Source organism: Geotrypetes seraphini, chromosome 17 (genome assembly GCF_902459505.1).
Source record: "Geotrypetes seraphini chromosome 17, aGeoSer1.1, whole genome shotgun sequence".
In the NCBI taxonomy this organism is placed as follows: domain Eukaryota; kingdom Metazoa; phylum Chordata; class Amphibia; order Gymnophiona; family Dermophiidae; genus Geotrypetes; species Geotrypetes seraphini.
Window position 1 is genome coordinate 23,070,066 of NC_047100.1, and position 24,134 is coordinate 23,094,199.

At 42.6% G+C, this 24,134-nt stretch overlaps 1 protein-coding gene across 28 annotated transcripts in view; it reads right to left on the bottom strand.

Annotated features, from left to right (window-relative positions):
* MAGI1 (membrane associated guanylate kinase, WW and PDZ domain containing 1) overlaps positions 1 to 24,134 on the bottom strand; it is a 466,555-nt gene that overhangs the window by 68,997 nt on the left and 373,424 nt on the right. For all 28 annotated transcript variants that reach the window (XM_033926036.1, XM_033926027.1, XM_033926019.1 and 25 more), the window contains one exon: positions 14,428 to 14,459. In XM_033926036.1, coding sequence (XP_033781927.1) covers positions 14,428 to 14,459 — 32 coding nt within the window. The remainder of the gene's footprint in view (positions 1 to 14,427; positions 14,460 to 24,134) is intronic.

Below are 24,134 nucleotides of genomic sequence, written 5' to 3' on the forward strand. Positions count from 1 at the left end.
GATTCTTCCCTCTCTCCTTAAAGAATGAAGATGGTTTCCCGCGGTTATCCGCGGGGACGGGAACGGTGATGAATTTTGTCACCGTGTCATTCTCTAATATTGATGACAGTTTTCTCCTCCCACTCCCCCCACACTTAGTTTTCATCAAATGCTTTTGAAGCATGTTCAAACTAGCTTAAAAATGCATTCCTGCGTGGCTAAATACTTTAGTTTCGTAGTTTAAACACAAATAGCAAGAACCTGGCTCCTCAAAAACTTATTAAAATCTCTTTGTTTAGGCTGAACAGTGAAAAAGATACAGAGTTTTGGAGGCAGCACTACGGAAAAATGATCCAAAAATGTTTTTTTTTTATTCCAAAAATCTAGCTTAGACTTCACTAGTACGCATTTGATCCATTACTCTTTTTTAAATTTACTGCAGGCTAAATTGATTTAATGTATGTTGTTAATTACCATATATTAAAAAGTTCTAATGTAGGTTAATAGCTTTTTTATTAAAACAAATGTGAAAAACGAACCAAAGAAAGGTCCAAATATCAGGGGAAAAGCCTGAATAAACTGAAAACGAACAGAAAATTGTTGCCCTGTGTACATCCCATTCTGGAAGCTCTATTCACCGATCTTTTCAATGTTTCTTTTCAGAAACAGTGGCTTAGCTAGGCAGTTATGGGGGTTCCTAGCAAAGAATGAGCTAGGGGTGGGCAACTCCAGTCCTCAGGGCTGGAATCCAGTCGGGTTTTCGGGATTTCCCTAATGAATATGCATGAGATCTATTTGCATGCACTGCTTTCAATGCATATTCATTGGGGAAATCCTGAAAACCTGACTGGATTCCGGCCATCGAGGACTGGAGTTGACCACCCCGGGGCTAGCCGATCTTTATGGCTCCAGTCAGAGAGCAGAGGGTAAGGTATGGGGATATGTGTAGAAACTGAAGGGAGTCTGGAGCAGGGTATGTAAAGGGAGGATGTCAAGGATAGTGGTGATGCATGGATGGGTGGGAGACCAGGACAGGAATGTAGGGTGTAGGACACAGGTGTCAAAGTCCCTCCTCGAGGGCCGCATTCCAGTCGGGTTTTCAGGATTTCCCCAATGAATATGCATGAGACCTATTTGCATGCACTGCCTTCATTGTATGCTAATAGATCTCATGCATATTCATTGGGGAAATCCTGAAAACCCGACTGGATTGCGGCCCTCGAGGAGGGACTTTGACATCCCTGGTGCAGGAGTAGGTATGCGATACCTCTCTATTTCTTCATCCCTTGTATTTCCCTTCATAAGAAGCATATATTCATTTATCCTTTGCCCTGTATCCTGTGTTTCTGCCATAATTAGATTGTAAGCTCTTTCAAGCAGGGACCCTCTCTTGCGTGTTTAATGTATAGCACTATAGAATGAACAGTATTAGTATGTACTAGTGTTTAAGCCCGTTAGATTAACGGGTGCTAGAATATATGTGAAAATTACTGAAAACTTAATGTGAGAGCTTTAATATCCATCGTATGGTTGATTTATTTAAAGTTTTTATATTTTTCCTATTTTTTGCATACTTTGTGCTTAATAAATTGTTTTTTTGTCCATTTTTTCTGCAAATCTGTATAAGTCTGAGTGTCTGTGTGTCTCTCTCTCCTTGTCCAGTGTTTCTTGTGGGGTTTTTTTCAATGTCTCTTTAGATCCCTGTCCAGAAATTCTGAGTGTCTTTGTCTCTCTCTCTCCTTGTCCACTGTATTTTTTAATTTTTTTTTTAAATCTGTCTCTTTAGCCCCCTGTCCTTCTGTGAGTGTCTGTGTCTCTCTCTCCTTGTCCAGTGTTCCTGTCCTTCTGTGAGTGTCTAACGTACATACCTCTTTACTTCCATTCAGGTTAGGTTGAGCTGCCACATTTGTTCTGGGAACATCACAAAACTGTCTGCCTGTATTTCTCCCCAGCCAATTTCCCTCCCTCTCAAGTCCCTTTGCACCACTTGCCAGGGCGCATCCTCCCACGATCCCGGTCTGCATGTTTAGGTGTGGCTGTGAGTTCGGGCTCTTCAAATGAGCTGACAATTAGGTGTGTGTGTGTGAGTTCGGGAGGAGCTGGCGCTTAGTTGTGCCTGTGCATCCATGGTTTCTGCCACCGCTGCCACTCCTATTTAAAGCGGCCTGCTGAGGTTCGCGGCCGGCTGTAGCGAACCTCTCAGGCCGCTCTCCACATGGTAGCACGTTCCCTCTGACGCGATCGCGTCAGAGGGAACGTGCTACCATGTGGAGAGCGGCCTGAGAGGTTCGCTACAGCCGGCCGCGAACCTCAGCAGGCCGCTTTGAACATGAACGGTAGCGGCTGTTGCGGGAGGATGGGGGGGGGAGAGTCGTTGACGTGCAGGCCGCTGTGAACAGGAGCGGCGGCAGGACCATGAGGCGGGAGTGAGCTTTTTGGCTTCCCCTATCTGGGGAAACCGCCATGCCGAGGAGAGCCGGGAGTGAGTTTTTCAACTTCCCCTATTTGGGGAAACCGCCGTGCCGAACTCAGCTGCGCGTGGGGCCGTAGTAAGCGCCGGGCATGCTGCACTCTTGGCGGCCACGGACATACGGATCATGGAAGCACGCCGATAAGAATGCGCATGCGCCGCCTACGGTTTTATTATATAGATAAGGAGATATAAGAGGAGTGTCTGTGGTGTGAGGTGCAGTGGGAACATTCCTCACCATCTCCATATATTAGCCCTGTCCTACTGGGGTCAATAGCATGGAATATTGCTACTTTTTGTGGGTTTTTTCCAAGTACTAGTGATTTGGATTGGCCACCGTGAGGACGAGCTACTGGGCTCGATGGACCATTGGTCTGATCCAGTAAGGCGATTATTAGGTTCTTCAATATACAGAAACACCCGGATTCTATAACTAGTGCCAATATTGGTGGTCGCCTTAAAAGCGGAGGCCAACTGTGTGTCAGTCACACATTGGCGCTGGTTTCATAATCACACCTACATGAAAGATAGGTGCTGGAAAGATAGGCCTACATTTGCGGCACCTATCTTTGCATGAATCATGCCTTCGTAGGTGCTTTAGAGCTACCTAACACCACTTCCGATGTTGGCCATGCCTACTTTGGCGTTAGGTGCCAGAAATGTAGGCCTACGTTTCCGGCACCTATCTTTGCATGGGTCCTGCCTACATAGGCGCTTTAAGCCACTTAACACCAAAGTAGGCATGGCCAACATCGGAAGTGGTGTTAGGTAGCTCTAAAGCACCTACGTAGGCAGGACCCATGCAAAGATAGGTGCCGGAAACGTAGGCCTACATTTCTGGCACCTATATTTGCATGAATCACGCCTACGTAGGTGCTTTAGAGCTGCCTAACACCACTTCCGATTTTGGCCATGCCTACTTTGGTGTTATGTGGCTTAAAGCGCCAACGTAGGCAGGACTCATGCAAAGATAGGTGCCGGAAACGTAGGCCTACATTTCTGGCACCTATATTTGCACAAATCACACTTATGTAGGTGCTTTGGGCCGCCTAACACCACTTCTGGTGTTGGCCATGCCTACTTTGGTGTTCAGTGGCCTACAGCACCTATATAGGCATGATTCCAGTACCTTTTATTTAGGCGCTGGTCGGTGCTTCAATCTCACCATTATTTTTTTTTTTTGCTGTTTCTAACAGCATTCTTCAATTAATTTAGGCGCTGGTTTTAGAATTTCCCCTAAAAAGCTTCTCCTCATCTGGGAGGAGGTGAGCACATCAGAGTCTCAAATTACCTCTAACAGTGTAGCTGCGCCAGCTTTCGCTCTCACAAAATCACGCAGCTCATACCATCATGACATTGTTAAAACTAAGTATAGTGTTTGTGCCCTGTCAATCGTGCCCCATCAAATGCGCTAGTGTTATGGTAAGGTTTAGTTGAGGATTATGGGAACCCTAGGTTCCCATAATCCTCATCTAAACTTTACCTTAACATTCGATACCAAGTGAATAGGAAGGGGGGAGGGGTGTTCCTCCCACCCCCTCAAAAAAGAGGGTTACTTTGCAACCCTCAAAAAGACAAAATAGTATCCATTGTATGGAGCGCAATTGACGGAGCGCCATTGTCATGCGCACCTTTGATACATGCATTTGACGGGGCGCATTTGTCGGGTCACGAGTGTTTGTCATGCTCATCTCTCAGTGCTGTTATAGGGGGAAACACCCTTCAGGGATTCAAGACGAAGTTAGACAAGTTCCCGCTGAACAAGAACACGCGCCGGTAGGGCTAGTCTCGGTTAGGGCGCTGGTCTTTGACCAGAGGGCCGCCGGGTGAGTGGACTGCTGGGCAGGATGGACCACTGGTCTGACCCAGCAGCGGCAATTCTTATGTTCTCCCACAATTCAATAGACGTGGAAGTCCATTTTGCACAACAGTAAGGGCCTACCACCTTCCTAGTGGGCAGCCTTCCGTTTTTTGGTAGGACTCCCTCAATGGTGGGGCCAGGACAAACAACTGACCATACAAGCAGACCCCAGGGCCCTTTTGACTCATTATCCATAATCCACCAAAAATATATTGAATATAATTAATGACAATTCTGAAACTGTTGTATAAGTCACTGTAGCTGCTTGTTCTTATATCCTTTAAGGACAATTGGCAATGCCTAAGTTTCTCGATACATGTTGTACTGAGACGTTAATGATATTATACGTTTTGAAGGCACTAAAATGCCTTTTGCATTCAACACACAAAGCAGGAATGTCTAAAAGCATAGGAAATCTGTCACTTTGCTGCCCCCAGCGTTAAAGTGCATCAAATTCTTCAGGAGAGACATTATGTGATATTCGTTCTATAGTGAATGTCATTTATCTCATTGGGAATCCTGTTTTGCCAGTGGTACACGATGATTTGCTTGTGCATCACCAGTGACCCTATTGTTTTGGAGTGCTGTGGTCTGAAACCAGTCAAATGGATTGCTTCCCGTCTTCTTGGTTGCAAGGGCGTTAATGGCCTTATGATTTGGAAACAGAATTCATAACGTTACGTGTTGACAAACTTGATGCTGATGTTGTGAGCATTTCTGGTTCACACTTTGCTAATTCATTTGCTAGTAACATTGTGCTCTGTCAGGCCTGATTTTGAATGCACTTGTGACTGTGATGATTTTCACAGAGTCCCAGAAAGTGGGCTCAAGGAACTTTCCAATAAAATTAAGCATATTTAAACTCCCTCCATCTTAAAAACGTTAAGAATTGCCATACTGGGACAGACCGAAGGTCCATCAAGTCCAGTATCCTGCTTCCAACAGTGGCCAACCCAGGTCCTAAGTACCTGGCAGAAACCCAAATAGTAGCAACATTCCAGAGCTTGTGATGTCATAATGCCTCATTCCACCAGTCAAACTCATCTGTGATGTCACAATGCCACATGCTAGGCCGCATCATTTTGCAGTGTCCAGTTGGGTTGCGCATATATTTTTTTCAGCTACCTCATTGCACACCCGAAGATTCACAAGACTCCTGATGCAGGCCGGGTAGGCCGAAACATGTACATGTCGGGTCATTAAGTTATTGAATGAAATTTATGCGACTTTGGATGAATAAAGGCATTTGGATTCATCAGATGAGTTGAAAGACACTTTCTTTGTGCACCATTCTGATTGGGACAATTCCACCCTGATTCTGTACGGCTCACATAAGAACATGAGAACTGCCCTGCTGGGACAGCCCAAAGGCCCATCAAGCTCAGTGGTCAACCCCAGGTCCCAAGTACCCAGCTAGATCCCAAGTAGTAAAACAGATTTTATGCTGCTTATCCTAGGAATAAGCAGTGGATTTTCCCCCAAGCTATCTTAATAATGGCCTATGGACTTCTCTTTTAGGAAATTATCTAGACATTTTTTTTAAACTCTGCTAACTGCTAGAGACTCCTCCTTTAGTAGAGAAATATCGGCACTATCTGAAGACTGGCTGCCATGCTCTATGAAGTTTGTAAAACATAGGCAGAGTACGAATGGAAGCATACTGCAATACAACAAAGAGACCTAGAAACACATCTATGAATGATACCGCTATGGGTAGCATATCAGAAATCAATTTCAGCTTCTACATGTTCTTTTTTTCCTCTCCCAGACAGAAGAGTTTCACAAATCTGGTAAATTGGAACAACAAAATTCCATTATGCTATGCCATGGCCTTGTTTTGCCACTGTGTTTCAATGATATAGGTGGAAGTGATTGTATTCCAGTTGTTTGCTTAATGAATTTGACTGAAAATTGACCAATAATCTAGCCACCGAGTGTGACTATCACATCACAGTCAAGCCAACCAAAATAATTAGTTTACTAGTCAAACGTAGGCCTACTGGTCAAAATATTGTAGACATCTACAAAAACTTTACAGAATGGAAAATTACAAGCTCAAAACTAAGGACACATCTCTTAATTCACCGTTGTTACCATACCATAATAGATAACTGTGAAATAATATTTGCAACAGAGCTTGAATGGGTAGGTCTTACTTTAAAAATATGGATCGTGGCTTTGTATATTCAAATCATCAGCCATCTGGCCCATCCATTTTCAACCTATTTGACTCACTGCCCATTGACCCATTGCTTGCTCTGATGGTGGCTATACTATGGGGTGAGGCTTCAAAGACTGGACATTAGCAGATATGGTTGCTCTTCGTGAAAAGAGGAATAAGGAGCTGGAAACTATAGGACAGAAAATCACTGCTATAACAAAGAAATCCAATAGAATGAAGGATTCAAGATAGCATATTTTTACCGGAGGTATTGGAAATCTTAACACAAATCTAATAAATATTTTGACTGGATGACTAGAGAAATAGATCAAAGTTTATTGCATTACATGATGCAATATGCTTTTATTGCAGGCCTTTGGCACATTTCTGCATAAGCAACTTATAAATCAACAGAGTGTTTCTGGCGTGATCCCTAAAGGCTCTTACTTGGTTAGAAACCAATTGAATGGAAAGTAATGAAGGGCTGTTACCAATGATGTGTTTCAGGGATTCATCCTTGGTCTGGTTGTTTTCAACAAGAGCTGCACGTCCACTGAGATCTTTAATTGCACGATTAGTCGCATAAACCAGCCAACTGAGGATTTTATTTTCTGGGACGCTTCTACAGTAATTTTGACCACGCAAAAGGTTAACTCTCCCCTTTGCTAGGCAACCATCTCCATCTCTCTCTCCTATTTCACCCCCCAGCCATCAAGAACCTCTCCTCTCTTCTACCAATCAGCATCTCCCCTTTGTCTCTCTTTCCCCCTCACATGGTTAATCGGGCTGTTGTTTCACCCAGTCTGCACAGGCGATGGTAGGAACAACTAACTGAAGGCAAGAAGACATGGAGACATTGCCTTGTGGTTACTGGTGCCGTCACTTCCTGTTTCAGGGATTTGCAGGGCCAGTGGCAGTAGACACAGGACATACTATTTTGGGAGGGGTGCAGGGAAGAGAGATAGAGGTGATGTAGCTGTTCATTGCATTGAAATTTTAAATGCATATCAATTTTATGAACATGTTAATTTCTGCAGCCCTATTTTCAGCATATTGGTAAGTGATATTGTGGCAGGGCTGTTGGGAAAATTATGCCTTCTTGTAGAGCAGGGGTGTCAAAGTCCCTCCTGGAGGGCCGCAATCCAGTCGGGTTTTCAGGATTTCCCCAATGTATATGCACGAGATCTATTTGCATGCACTGCTTTCATTGTATGCTAATAGAGCTCATGCATATTCATTGGGGAAATCCTGAAAACCTGACTGGATTGCGGCCCTCACGGAAGGACTTGACACCCCTGTTGTAGAGTATAGCAAAATCTGATAAAATGGTAGAAATCCAGGAATACATAGAAAGCATGAGAGGAGATCTAGTTAAGCTTCAGTAGTGGTTTAGCTTGGCAGCTCAGATTTAATCCTAAAAAGGGCCAGATCAAGCATTTGAGGTATCAAAGATGATGAGCTTAAGGTACCAAGCCGATGATGGCAAAAAAAAAAATCATACCCTTGTTTATGGTACATAGAGGGAAGAATGACCAGCAGGAAGAGGGAGGTGTTATTGCCTTTGTATAAGCCTCTAGGTGAGGTCTCGTTTGGAACGAGTCAAATCTATCGACTAACTACTGAAATTTTCAACAGTCTTCATTATAAAGCATAAAAGTAAATAGGAAAGGGAGATGTGATTAAAAAAAAAAAAAAAAGCTAAACCCCTCAAGGGCATAAGCACACAAGAGGTAGACGGGCTCTATCAAGTGCAATATTTATAGAAATGGTGGTGGACACGTGGAATAGCCACCCAGTGGACATAATGAAGACAAGGACAGTATCGGAGTTTACGAGCAAGAGCAGAGCATTTCTAAGGGGAAGTAAGGAATTGTGGAGCTAAGCAGCTGAGGTGGACAGACAGACTGAATAAGGTGTATGGTCGTCAGCTGACACTATGATCTGTGTTTTCTTCATTTTTCTCTTGATGCAGCCTCCGAGACTTTCCAACTTTTTCATTGGTTTCTGCTTGCACAGTGAGTATTTTTAATATATTTTTCAGTGTACCATAGATTTACTTCTTGTACCATTCTTATTGAGCATCGGGTGGCATTTTATTCCCCATAAGAAATTCTACCTTGCACGGCCACCTTTTGCATATTTTTTTTGTTATCGTAGACCTAAATTGCTTCTCAATATATTTGCTACGCAAAGGTCATTGAGAACCATACCGCTTGTACCTGTCTTTCTTCCCCTTTCCATAAAAAAAATAAATACATAAAACATATCGCTATATATGCATATACAAATATATGTATACACATTTGCACGCATGTATATGTGTATGCATTCATTCACAGAAATGCATATACATGTATACGTACTGTTTAAACACACATACGTATACACACAGTATATGGTAAAAATCAAAGTGCAAGCAACTCTGCAACAATGTAGACCCAATACAGTGAGTGCTACCTCGTAGCACTACTCGTTGCTTCTCAAGACATGCTTCTGTGTATTTAAGTAAATTCTTATCACATGACCCAATAAAAGACAATTACTCATTCAACTCGGCCATTGTTTCCTTCTGTCACTCTTAAGCTATTTGGTTATGCCAATAAATTTATCTTCAGACAGTTCATGTGATATTATTTTCTGGCACATATCTCCACAGCGTAATGGTGTTTACCGCATACAAATATGTGAGCAACTCATCTATCCTATCATCAAGTTATGTCAAATAGAACATGGATAATATTGTCAGTGTCTATATACTAGAGCAGAGGTTCAGAACCCAGTCCTCAGGCTCAACTAGCCAAAGTCAGGTTTTTGGGATATGCACGCAAGATAAATTTGCATGTTCTACCTCCATTTTATGCAAATCTAGCTGTTGAATATTCATCGAAGATATCCTGAAAACCTGACTGGATAGGTGTGTCCTGAGGACTAGTTTGAGAACCCCTGTAGCAGAGGTATACAATTGCACCAGCAGTACCCATCGAGAAAATATCATTTATAAGCTGAGTAGAGGCCGATCAAATTTTGGTTTCAGTGCCAAAACTGGCCAGAAATCCAGGTTTTGATATTATTTGTGTTTTGGCAGCCATTTTGAAGGAGGAGCAAGCCCTGTGCAAGAACAGTAGATCACTACCCCACAAAAAAAAAAAAAAAAAAAGGGTAGGTCGAAGAAGGTGTCTCTGGGAGTGGGGCCAGGCCATTTTTGACTTCAGATTTTGTCTTGTCCGAAACCGAATGGCCAATTTTAGCCCCACATTTGGTTTCAGCTGAAACTGAAAATATTAGTTTCAGTGGAGCTCTAAAGTTCAGCTCTACCGAAGGCCCTTTTCTGGTAGGAATGAATGCTGAGAAGCACACAGTGTGCTTTGTGTAGTTTAATTTTCTGGTTTACCGTTTATGTGTTGTTAATAAGATTAAATTTTATGTAGATATGAAAAATGGATGGAAAAATGGTATTACAATCAATACTATTATCATTCTGGGGGCGGGGACAGGGGCGGAGCTTGGGCATGGTCTGGGACGGAGCTTTTGCCCCCGCCCCCCTATGATTCACCCCATCAGGGGGGGGGTCTACTCTATTGCAGATTTTGGTATCATTCGTAAAGAGGCAAATCTTACCTGACAGCCTTCAGCAATATCGCTTACAAAAAATGTTAAAAAGAACAGGCCCCGGAACCAAGCCTTGAGGCACACCACTGGTAACATCCCTTTCCTTAGAGTGATCTCCACTGACCACTACCTTCTGTTGCCTTCCATTCAACCAGTTCCTGACCCAATTCACCACTTTGGGGCCCATCCCAAAGGCATTCCGTTTATTTCTTAGACGCCGGTGTGGAACACGGTGAAAGGCTTTGCTAAAATCTAAATATATCTAGCACACTTCCTCTATCCAATTCTCTGGTCACCCCAGTCTGAAAAATCGATCTGATTTGTCTGACAAGACCTGCCTCTAGTGACGGTAAAGGACATAAGAAAAAGGACAAACAAACGAAAGCCCACACGTTAATTTCTCCACATACCTTGCTACAGCTGATTCTTTTAAAATCAATATATTTATCTGCTAGAACAGATCATCCTACAAACTTCCCCTAGAAGTTGTTTCCTCTTAGCCTAAAAACAACAAACTTTAGCTTGTGGCAGATGACAGGTACTTAAAAATTAAAAACAAAAAACTAATAGGGGACATTAACACTGACATTCAAGCAAATTTTAAAATGCTACTAAACTATATAGCATAAAGCAGAAAAACGAATCATTTTAAATGTTACAAAGATTTAAATCAGACGCAATATTACACGATCTTATTACAAAGAATTAATTGTTCATACCTAGCATGCTCTTTCAATACTAGTTATGGGAGAACCACTCTATGTTCAGATCATTCTTTGTGTGCGTGTGTGTATATACACACATACATATATATATATACATACACATGAGGAGGGGAGAGATAGATAGAGAGAATCATAGGGCCAATATTCAAAATGAGCTATGTATTACCGTATTTCCCCATGTAGAGGCCGCGGCCTCTACATAGGTTTTACAATCCCTGGCAGTGGTGCGGCTTCCTTATATGGGGCGGCCTATCTAAAGACATCATAGAGAAGCCGCCCCATTGGAAGATCAGCCGCGGAGTCCCCCGTACCTGCAACTCCCTCCTGGATGGCTACCGGCTGCCTCGTCGCGGCCAGAGGTGCAGGGCAGGAGCGATCTTTTCAGCATCCGGCCGGCCCCGCGCTGCTTCCTCACCGCCCGCGCCAGTTTCACGCGAGAACTGACCGCGGGCACTGAGAAAGCAGTGCAGCGCCGGCCGGAAGCTGAAAAGAAATGCGTCTTGCCCTGCTCCGCTGGCTGCGATGAGGCAGGAGGCAGCTGGTGAAGGTATTTACCAGGGGGGGGGGGTGGGGAGGGATGTATAGGCCGCCCCAGGCCGCCCCATTGTATGGGCCATTTTAGGTTTAAAAAAGGCTTAGATTAAGCCGCAGCTAGTAACATGGGGCAGCTTATCTAAGTTTTAAAACCTAAATCAGCATTTCCTGCGGCCTATACATGGGGAAATACGGTAGCTGCTATGTGGACAAGACTCTTTTCTCCCTTAACAGGATATGGACAGGGGTTCTCAATTCTGTCCTCAGGATACCCCCAGTCAATCAGCATTTCAAGATATCCAAAATAAATATGGATGAAATAAAACTAAATGCAAATCTATCTCGTGTATATTTATTGTGGAGTATCCTGAAACCTGACTAGCTAGGTGTGGCCCAAAAAGACTGGGTTGAGAACCATGGTTGAAGAGCTAAGGTCACCGAATGTCTGCATATTATTTGCATCACAAGGGTCTGGTTATGAGCGGAGCAGATGCAGTGCCAGAAGTTATCCAGATAAGTTACGCGGATAGATTTATATCTGCCTAAATCTATCTGAACAGTGTCGGTGCAATCACTGCTCACCAAGTATATCCAAGGCCTCTAATTATCCAGATTATATATATATTCAGTGCCACTTTATCCTTAGACTCTAATGGCCATACATCTGGCCCATAAAGTACATAAAATATATCAGTAATGTGACATTAATTGATTGTATTCATTATTTAAAATTTTATTGACATATCATTACAAGACTCTCTCTCATTTCACCCTCTACAATTGAACTATGTGAGCGTAGCTCTCACGATAGGCCTTGAAACGGAAGTTTAAATTCCTAAGAAATGTATGAACATTGTTATTACATAACCAAAGGAATTGCCAAATGCATGATTTTCTTTTAGCTAGCACAGACAAGTGCAAACTACGGCCCGCGGGCCATATCCAGCCTGTTTAGTTTTTTGAATCCGGCCCGCCAACCGAACCACCGCCGACCCGCATCCTTTCCCTTCCATCTGAACCCCGCCGACCGCAAGCCCCCTACATACCTCCCTCCAGTCATCAGTAACGCGGGTACACGGAAGGCCCCGATGAGAGAAGGCCGTGAAGCAGCGATTTAGAGTGCTGCCGCCCGATGCTGCTGCTCTGGAGGGAGGTATGATTCGGATGGGAGAGAAGGATGGAGGTCAGCGGGGCCTCGAAGAGGGACTTTGACACCCCTGCTTTAAAGGCATGTGTGCTTTTAAGAAGACCTTGATGTGACCCTACGTATCGAAACTACCGATGAATGGCAAAAAATGCCAACACTGCCCCATTTGCCATTGACAATTTATTCTGCATGTTTAAAAAAAAAACCCCAAAAACCTCACCCTGTCTATACTGAAGAAATATCATGCACTGGAAGTATTAGAAAGAGTAAATTCTTTGTTATGTATTTAAAAAAATGAACTAAAATATTTTCTGATGGAACATTTACTGTTGCATCTTGGTATGTGCTCTCTTTTAAGTACTGTAACAGGTACAGGTTTCATGCGAGACCCTAGTTGCTATGGCGAATACTATGCCGTTCATTTGAAGGCCCCACTGTTTGCGCCGATGGGTTCCCTTAGTCAAGATAATCGCTGCCAAGCACTGCAGCCGACAGGGCGAGAGCTATGAGACAGACAGGACATCTGTGCTTGCAAGATCTGTGGAATACTCCTGGTTTCAAATGATTTTTTTTTTTCATTACTGCTACAGAATTACAGGAAGAATCTAACGAGACTAGCAGACGACAAATCAGGTCTTAACAACGCATTGGCCATTTAAATTTCTAACGACTGCCTTCCAGAGAGGATTTTAATGCAAGATATTAAACTACAAAAAAATAAACCTATCGGCATACTTTCAATTCCAATTTTTTTTTTAAAAGGAACTAAAGAAAACACAAAATGAGTTACACCTGTACACAGCACAGACAGCTGTTCCCATTCTTCTAAAGGCTGAACGACACGATTTAACATTTCTACAATTTGAGGATAAGCACAAACGGCACTTCCTCTTCTTGGTCTTAATGCAACCTGACAGCAGAATAGGCCATAAGTCACATGACTTTAATTGCCTGTGCCATAAGCCACTGAAAATCATATTAATTATTTCAGACTATTCCTTTACACTGAAGAGAATATGTTGAAACAGAAAAAGGAAAAAAAAAAAAACCTAGCAATATAAAGGTGCAAGCTCTGTCGACACTGAACATTATAATTTGCAGCTTAAAAAAAAAAAAGAAGACACTAGGGAACTTTTCTATTCTATGGAAAGATCTTAAACATGCTGCTATATAATCTTTTCCCATTTCTTGCAAACATCTAATTTTGCAAAGCAGGTACATTGTTTTCCCCCGGTTTATTACGGCAACATGCTACTATTTTCTGCTGCACCGGAGACGAGCTTTCCCAGCGCCCCCATGCTCTAATCGCTAAACTAATGTGAAACAGGTTGGAAGAAGCAGATTAGAAGAAGCCGCACAATATTCGCGCTGAAAATAAAATCCCAACACCTGCAACAGAAGGCTGCCAAGCACCAGCGACAAGACAAAGGGTGTCTTCTCCACTAAGCGAACGTCCGAGCGTGTTAAAGCAGTTCAATGCATCAGCATGCAATTTCAAGACACATTTGCTTTCAGATCGTCTCTCTTTTGTAAATAATTTATTGTGGATGCAAGAAAACAGCTTAGCAACGGAGCAGAAATGCTTCAATGTGTAGCCATCACCGATATGAATCCCATCTGAGAAAAGGGTAGACATCCTTATTCTATTATTATTATTTTTTTTTTATTTTATTTTAGGAAACAGTCTTACATTTCAAGTTTAATAGCTATTTAATTCCTCCAAATCAGCAATAAAGGCAGACCAATAACCAGCATTGACTGAAATCAGGATGCATGTCATCTGTAATTCTAACCTTAAGCTATGCAACACATCATTACCATCCCTTTAACAAATATTAGAGCTTGATCTATCAAATGGGAAGAACAGAATACAGATTATAAAGATAGCATTAGGAGAATTTAAAAATAAAACATGAATATCTGCATCTAAAAACTGCTTACCGACTTTGGGCTCTTCGCTGGGACTGGCAGCCCTGCAAAATGGCAAAAAGGAGACGTAATCATTAATATAGAATTGTTATTTTCCTTTTAGAAAATCCAAAGCTGTATCATCCTAACATAGTCATCTGCAGAGTTATGTCAGGTTCTCTCCAGCGTTGGAGTTATCAGCTTGTTCATATCGAATCAAAGCAGAGAGGTAGGGGGGGGGGGGGGGGGGGGAGGAGAGAGAGAGGGAGGGAGGGAGTAAGATGTATCTGCATTAGCTATGCTGACTTCCGCTGCTGCAGCCTGGAGGCTGGGGAAAGAAATTCACAGACCTCAGTGGCCTGGGAAATTGGAACACTTGGACAGAATCTCAAATGCTCCCCTGGATTAAAAAAAAAAAAAAAAAAAAAGACTTAGCTTACAATTAAGCTAGGGATATTTCCTTTTGACGTGACCCGTTTGCCAATTTAATTGGACCAATCAGATCCACGCCAAGGGAAGCATGCTGGTTTAAGGGTATTTTATTTTAAAAACGGGTTTCTGGCAAGTAACGTCATATCTCCCCACAGACAAGAAACGCTGCAAACTAAAATAAAGGGGGAGGGAGGATACTCGTCTTCAGAAAAGACTGTGGTTTATGTTAAGCACGACTAAAGGAAAGCTGGATCATTCCGTTTTATCGCACACATTTGGAGAATGTATTTATAGAACGAGGCAAGTAGCTGAAGGGATTGCTAATATAGGAACTTTTTATGATATAAAAGGGACAAGCCTTTCGGATTAAGGGGCAATTGAATTTATCAGGCTCATTTTAGGAAGGAAAAAAGTACTCTTACTTCCCAGTTGCTTGGTGATAATCTGACTGACAGAAACTGAGTGCCTGAAATTGCATGCTAATTGCATCCCAACCAGTAGACTTATATGTGTGAAATACAGAAAATGCCATCATTTGAGGGGGGGTAGATCAAGTATATTTTGGAGACTGAAATCACCATGAATGGCAAATAAGCCGCAATATGCGCCAAGATGGCAAAATGATACACTCTGAATATTAAGAATCATTTAGGGATCCTTTTATCAAACTGCCGGCCGTGCTAGCCGCTACCGCCTCCTCTTGAACGGGCGGTAGGTTTTAGTCAGCGCGGGGGGGGGGGGGGTGAGTGCGGGATGAAAAGCCGCGCGCGGCTTGATAAAAAGCAGCCCTTAATCCTAAGGTTTGCAATTCACGATGGTCAGCCTTGTTGTCCTAGTTCTTTTTCAAGACTAAGGCCTCCTTTGACGAAAGTGCGCTTGCGTTTTTACCGCCTGCTTAAAAGGAGGCGGAAGTGGCTAGTCCGGCATTTGTAAAAGGAGCCCTTTGCTTTTATTTTTTTTTTTTTTTGCTGTTGTTGTTAATCCTCCTACATTAACATTTCTGCTTTCAAACAAATCAATCAAACAAATTATATAATCGAACTACAGACAGCCAGTCGGATGCTGACGGTGTTTTGCTTTATGTCGAAGTATCAACAGTTGAAAATGGATTGACAACGTTTCTTTCGTTGATTGTTCAAAACATTAGAAAAAGTACGTTATACACTTCCCCCTCCCCATTCGCGGTTTGTGCACTCGCTGTTTCACATAATCGCAATTTTTTTCTGGGGAGGGGGAAAATTTTAAAAAACCATATTTTTGACCTCCCTGCCGCCTTCCCGGCCTTACCTGGTGGTCTAGCGGGCTTTCGGGGCAGGAGCGGTTTTCCTAAGCTCCTGCCCCGTGCAGACCGCCATGAGGAAATGGCTGCTGTGAGTTCCCGTAATCTCTCAAGACTACGACGGGAACTCCCCACAGCCATTTCCTGATGGCGATCTGCACGGGGCAGGAGCGTAGGAAGATCGCTCCTGCCCCGAAAGCCCGCTAGACCACCAGGTAAGGCCGGGAAGGCGGCAGGGAGGTGGGGGGTGGGTCAGAGTGGTTTTTCGCCATTCGCGGTCCGACTCTGCCCCGTATCCCCCGCAAATAACGAGGGAGAAGTGTATCATGATGTCAACTAAAATAATTCTACACATTTAGACATGGGGTAGAAAGTTGAAACTTACTATCATCAATGGTTACCCTACTTGGTATCTCTCAAAATGTAGAGAAAGAACAAACCAGGGGAAAACAAAACCACAGATAGAAATACAACAAAACAGAATGGAATTGGCCAGATCAGAATGATGTGTCCTCCAATTCATCTGATAATGTGAAGATATTATTTCTCCAATGTCACAATGGTCCTTTCGAACGATTTATCATTGTATTTGATAAGTTGTTTTTAATATTGATGTTATAGTACTGTTTAAATGCACTCATAATGTATTTATGATACACATATATATTTTTTGTTTTCTTAAAGAACTTTGGTCTTAACGATATTAATTATTATGAAGTTATTTATTATCCATTTAACATTCATTTAAATGTACAGAGTCATTGAGTCATAGAATCGTTCGAATGGACCATTGTGACATCGGAGACATAAAGATGTTCGCATTATCAGATGACACTTTTTTAGTACACATCATTCTGATCTGGACAATTCCATTCCGTTTTGTTGTTATCTCTCAAAATATATCCTATTTCTCTTATGTGGAAGGTCAGATTTCATGATACCAGAATGTAACATCTATGGTATTTTTTTTTTGGTTTAGTATTTATCCCCTTTACATGTGTTTTCAATAATATTCTCTCTCAGTTAATAAAAGACATACAATATACTCGCATAGGTTGAATTGTCAAGTGTTACAATGTCACAGACAAGAATCCCTCAAACTATCTTTCCCATCATAATTAATTCTAGTTCCAATTAAAAACCAAAACAAAACCCTGAATTGGCTGAAACGTGGCTGAGCAATCCACAAGGCCTTTGCCTGGCATCTCTCTTAAGACGCATGAATCATAAAATGCCATCGCTTTGCGCCACTGTTTACTGCAGTACAAGCTGTAATTGACATTGTACAGGAATGACAGCTTGTATAACTTGAATAAAATGTCAACAGGGTTGCAGAGGTTACAGTTACAAGCATGTAACATTGTGCGTAATAATAATTGTTTTGCAAAATCTAAGAACTCGTGGAAGAAACCAAGTAGGGATCACAAAGTCAATCACAGTGACAACTTCACTTGATACACTGAGACCCGTTATCTCTTTTTTTTTTTCCCCAGCAGCAAAATAACCTTGAACCTTTTTGGTGTGAAGGTGCAATCTTGTATCCCTTAACTTCACCGAGCGTTATATTGCCGTACAAAGAGTACAAAAACTTGTTTATTCTTTCTTTCCTTTCTGCTGTGACTAAAGGGTTAATATTCAGCCTAGTTTAAGTGGGAAGGAAAGGCTCCTCCCAGGTTAAACCACACGGTCTGGGCTGGGAGCAGGTAATCGACGGCACCTGAATGAGAAAGGGTCACTGAATATCTGACTGCGCTGCAGGTAGCCCAGAACGCGATTGTCCGAACGCTGTTTCGATTAACATGTGACAGATTGCTATATATCTTTCTATTGGTTAAAATTAGAACATCGAATCCTTTATAAATTACTGGTCATGGAGCTGTATACACAATAAGGCACCGAAACATTTGATGGATATCATTCTGCCATACGAACCGCAGCGCAGGTTGCGCTCGGCATCTCACGACGACCTACATATTCCGACAGTGAAACAGCTGCAGCGAGAGCCGGCGCATTTTCGTGGGTGGGTCCTCGGGAGTGGAATAAGCTTCCGGGGATATTTACGATGGCAAACAATTTCGAGTAGTTTTAAGGAAATGTTGAAGAAACACCTCTTCTGTACGATGAAATATGGAACTTGATTTATAGTTTTTTGAGGCGAGGCGCTGGTAGCCTCTTTCTAATTTTAGGAGGCTTTACATTATCATTATTATGTTTTATTCTTGTTCAATTTATTGTAACGTATGTGATTCTGTTTGTGTATGTACTCTATTGCGACCCGCCCTGGGAAAGGCAGAGTATAAATAAATAAAATACAAATATCTGTTCTGTCATGGTATTTTTTTAATTAGCACTGAGTGGGGGTGGGGGGATCCAGGGGCAGAGTCAGGAGATATCCAGGCAGCACCGATACTCAGGGATGTTACCTGGTTAACTTAAAGACAGCCTTATTGTTACGCTACGTTAACCAGAAAGCTATCTGGGTAGTTCTCCCGAATACCTACTCACGGCCCCCAGACCCAAATACTCAACGCCAGTATCCGAACAGAAGCGGGATTCAATCACTGGTATCCAAAGCTAGGAGTCGGGATGATCTGCACACGTCCGCTCTGAGCATCTTTTTACGTAATTCTTAAACTTAAGCGTTCGTTTCTCATTTAACTGTGTCTGGCGGAGATGCTCTTGCCCGATTGATGGGCATGAAATACACAAATGCAGGTATTCTAACACCCCCTGACTTGCCCATGCCCCTCTCCCATGGCCACACCCCCTTTGGAATGCCACACTATAAAATTTAGGCATGCATATTATAGAACAGGGCATAGGGCAGATTCACCGGTAATTCCTAATTTCTGCCAAAGAAGTGCTTGTTAAAGCCAATAATTAAGAGCCTAGGACCAAAATTCCATACACGACGTCTTAGGTTGCGCACACAAATTGGTATGCATAGCTATTTAATAAGCCAACTGGTGCCAACAGTTGGCAATTAAAACCTAATTGATGCTAATTGGCGCTAATTAGAAGATAATGCGCATAACTTTCTATTAAGTGGTACATGCTCTGTGTAAACCGCTTAGACTTATTTTTAAGGAAAATCACCCAAGAGCACAGGAAATTGCATTTGTGACAAGAAACAAATATACAATCCCCCACTCAACCGCCCCATACCCAAGCAAAATGAATGCTACAAAAAGCATTAGTTGAAGAGTAAAAAAAAACAAAAAAAAAAACCAAAACGACACAGGTCTATACCAAAATATAATGCAACGACAAAGTTTCCAAATCAGCAACACCACCTTCCGTAACTCCCAACCATCCCATTGATACCAAGCTCAGAGTCTGGAGACATAGGCCCAAATTCACTAAGCAAACCGATCGTGCAACCGATCGCTTTGCGAGCCCTTTGCGACCAAATTTCCCTCCAACCCCGTTCACTAAAGCCTGTAGCGATCCTCCCGTGCAAATTAGCAAAACCCCGTGCAAAATAGCCGAGCGACCGAGTCACTAACAATTGCTCGGCTATTTTGAATCGGCTCTTACTATTAGCAAACCCAACTTCTGCAGACCTGTCGGTAACTGAGTTACCGTCAGGTCTGCAGGCTTTTTGACAGGCCTGCCTGTCTTTTTTATTCATTTTTTTCCATGGCACAGGTATTTTGCGTGCGTTACACACGCAAAATATCTGCCCCATAAAAAAAATTAATAAAAGACAGGCAAGCCTGTCAAAAAAATGTAGGCCCCCCCCACACACACAAACGCACTCCCACCCCCTCCCGGTATGGCCCTCGCCACCCTGGCACCAAAAAGTTGGGAGCAGGAGGGGTGCTCAGTCCTTCCTAGGCCTCCCACCCCCCCAGCCCACCCCTGGTCAGCCCAGGCAGGCGGGCCTAGCCCACCCACCCCGGTACCTTTAAAATAGTTGGGAGCAGGGGGGGCAGCAGAGGAAAACACTGCATCGCCCTCGACCGGGGCCGCAGGTTGGACACCCCTGAGCTAATCAATGGCTTAAGAGAACTAAACAAAGTTTGGTTACTGTGCCATAAACCAATGTGTATTATAAAAATAAAAAAGGGGGAAAAATTGCAAATAGGGTGGGTTTCTGAGGGATGTCAGTCCAGCTAAATCAGTGTCTCTCAAACTGTGTGCCATAGCACAGTGGTGCGCCCTGAAAAGATTCTGGGTGTGCCACAAGAGATTCCAGGTAGAGAATGACACGGTGACAAAATTCATCACCGTTCCCGTCCCTGCGGATAACCGCGGGAAATAATCCCATATAATTTTCTAGTGTCTATTTCATCCTCTGTCCTTCTACACCAGCATTCTTCAAAGCAAAGCTTGCGGGTCAGTGGTTGTGGCCAATTATACTCTGATTCTTCCCTCTCTTCTTAACGAATGACATGAAGATGGTTTACCGCGGTTATCCGCGGGAACGGGAACGTTGATGAATTTTGTCACCGTGTCATTCTCTAATTCCAGGTTTCTACTTTATTTTTTTTAAACATTCCCTTCATGGGTATTTATTTATTTAGGGGGTCGTTTTACTAAGGTACGCTAGCCAATTTAGCGGGCGCTAAATGCTAACACGTCCACAGAATATAATGGGCGCGTTAGCATTTATCGGCCAGCACCCCTTAGTAAAATGACCCCTTAATTCGTTTTCTGTCCCGTTTTCCCCAAAGAGCTCAGAACGGGTCACAGGTTAAACATACATAATATGCACTGTTAACAGGTTATGATTTGCACTGGATTTGCCATAATTGCAGAACAAGTATACACTAGAATAGATGACATGTACATCACATATGCAAGAGTCTGTCAATGCTATGAGCATCTGTGTGCGCAAGGATACAACCACCCAGACAAGTATCATTCTTTGACGCGATGGGTCCTCGAAAACTAACTGCGAGTAATTTTACTTTTCTTAAGCAGTAGTTATCCTAGCTTGAGCAACAAAGCAATCGAGACTTTCAGCCTCTTCTATCAAACTGCGCTAGCGCTCCCGACGCTCACAGGAACTCTATGAGCACCGGGAGCAGCGCGGGCCATTCAGGCCCTTTGTTATTGTTTGGCTCTTCTTATCTTTGCAAATTTGGATTTACAGCTCCGACAGAAATTAAATAAAAAAAAAAGAGGATGATTGCAGATGGTGGATGATGAAATGTGTGTTTGGTTGCCGACTTATCAAGCCATGTTTTCAGTTAATTTGCACTCGGAAACAAGCACGCCAATCGTATTAGCAATTCTATTCTATCTACTTTAGTTTCACCCTTGTTAAAATTACCTATATATAGCGCAAAGACCTTTAAATAAATAGCTCTCACATTTGAGAGACACCGAGCTACAAGGTCCTACATGATTCATGGCCATAAGAAATACCAGGCATCTAATAAATGAAAACATGTAGACCAACAATAATGCAGGATTAATGAATGGTTGACATTTTCTACCATTATATATCTAGAGTTCAGAAACAATAATTGGTGACAGTGGTACATAAAAAAAATACAAAATTATTTTCAGTTTTATACTTCAGTGATGGAAAATAAGGCACTTAAAGCCTACGGGAAGGAAACACTGAAAAATCATGCTTATATATGGTACAATTTAAGTAAACTACTGAAGTCAGGTGTAACCCTACCCTTTTCCAACAAGAAACAGAGATCTATATATTTTTTTTTTTTTGCATGTAAGTGAGCAGCTCTAAATAATTAACACTAATGGCCATTAATGCTCTTGGCTTTCAAAGTAGATGGAGACCAATCAAATAGGAGACACACAAATTCATATGTCTCCAATGCATCTGCAAACCGCACTGCTACATGCATAGAAAATAACAAAAAAGTGAATGGAGATTTAAAAAAACAACCCTTCCCCCCCAAAAAACCCCCCAAAAAACTCAGCATACTGAGCTTAAACAGACTGGCTATTTGCCTCTATAATTATATATCCAAACAGGCCTAGAAAATCATCTTAAATTAGAGACTCAAATATATTGTTACCTTTCTTGCCCCTATGATCAACATACTAGACTCATTTTATTTAACCATTTAAATAAAATCAACCGTGATTTCTCTTAAGTTAAAAAAAAGCTATTTGATTTTATTTTTAACTTGTTGGCTATCTGCAAAATATTAAAGAAGTCAGCTGGTTTCTGGCAAGATGAAGAGTAGCAGCATATTTCCGTGATACTTCTCGAATATTTTTGCATCTGAAATTGGCTGCAGCTGCAAGATGCGTTTTAAGTAAATATCTTTGGATGGGGGGAAAAAAGTAGAGGTGATGTCCAACAGCAGTAAAAAACATAGTAACATAGTAAATGACGGCAGATAAAGACCTGAACGGTCCATCCAGTCTGCCCATTAGTTATACCCATTACAAATACATGATTAAATTCACTCTTCTTTGCTATTTCTGGCTCATAGACTGTAAAGTCCACCGGGTATTGTCCTAGGTTCTAAATGCTGAAGTTACCATCTAATCAAGCCCTTCTGACATCACTGCTGAGGTTGACTCTTAGCCATTGGTGGAATGAGGCATTATGACATCACAATCTCAGTTCTGGAATGTTGCTACTCTTTGGGTTTCTGCTAGGTAACCTGGTAAATGACGGCAGATAAAGACCTGGATGGTCCATCCAGTCTGCCCATTAGTTATACCCATTACAAATACATGATTACATTAACTTGTCTCTTCTTTGATATTTCTGGGTCATATAAAGTCCACTTGGTATTGTCCTAGGTTCCAAATGCTGAAGTTGCCGTCCAACCTCACTCCAGCCTATCCAACCATCCTGTTTGCAGGATATCTACCGTAAAGTCTGGCCAGTAACATCCTCATGTCCTAAAGTTCCCATTGATGTCTTCCCCAGCCCAATCCTACACCAAATCATCACATATGGGACACAGACCCCGCAAGTTTGTCCAGTATAAAAGATATTGAACGGTGGTTTCTAAATTCTATATCTGTCTATACTTTTCCTTAAAAATCATCCATCAGCCCGACATATTTCGGCATATACAGTGGAACCTTGGTTTACGAGCATAATTCGTTCCAGAAGCATGCTCGTAAACCAAAATACTCGTATATCAAAGCGAGTTTCCCCTTAGGAAATAATGGAAACTCGCTTTGATACGTTCTCAGCGAGAGGGAGAATTAGAAGGCCTTGAGCATGCGCAGATGCATGCTCAAGGCCCGGCAGAGGCAGGAAGATCTTCTAGCGGCACCGGCACGTCCTGTGGGTTGCATGCTGGACGGGGGGAAGGGGGTAAGTTCAAGTTGTTCGGGCGAGGGGTGCTGGTTTGAGCGGGGGGGGGTGCCTTTGCGAGCGGGGGGGAGCGATGCCGGTTATCAGGGGGGGGGTGCTCGCAAATCGAGTCAACATTCAGTTTGCGAGACAAGTTTTGCAAGAATGTTTTGCTGTACTGGGGGGCAATTAGATCTTTGTCAAAGAGTCGGACTACACATATACAAAACAAACTAAACCCCCCTTTCACTAAACCGTGATAGCAATTTTTAGCGCAGGGAGCGACGCTGAATGCTCCACGCTGCTCCCGACACATTCCAAGCATATACGACCCTCTTTGTGAAAAAGTACTTCCTAACATGATTTCTGAGTCAGCCACCCTGCAACCTAAATCCATGTCCTCTAGTTCTATTGTCTGACCATCTCTGGAAATGATTTGTTTGTATATTAATACCTTTAAAATATTTGAACGTCTGTATCATATCGCCTCGTCATAAGAACATATGAATTGCCGCTGCTGGGTCAGACCAGTGGTCCATCGTGCCCAGCAGTCCGCTCCCGCGGCGGCCCTTAGGTCAAAGACCAGTGCCCTAACTGAAACTAGCTCTGCCTGTATACGTTCTGGATCAGCAGGAACTTGTCTAACTTTGTCTTGAATCCCTGGAGGGTGTTTTACCCTATAACAGCCTCTGGAAGAGCGTTCCAGATTTCTACCACTGTCTGAGTGAAGAAGAACTTCCTTACATTTGTACGGAATTTATCCTCTTTTAACTTTAGAGAGTGCCCTCT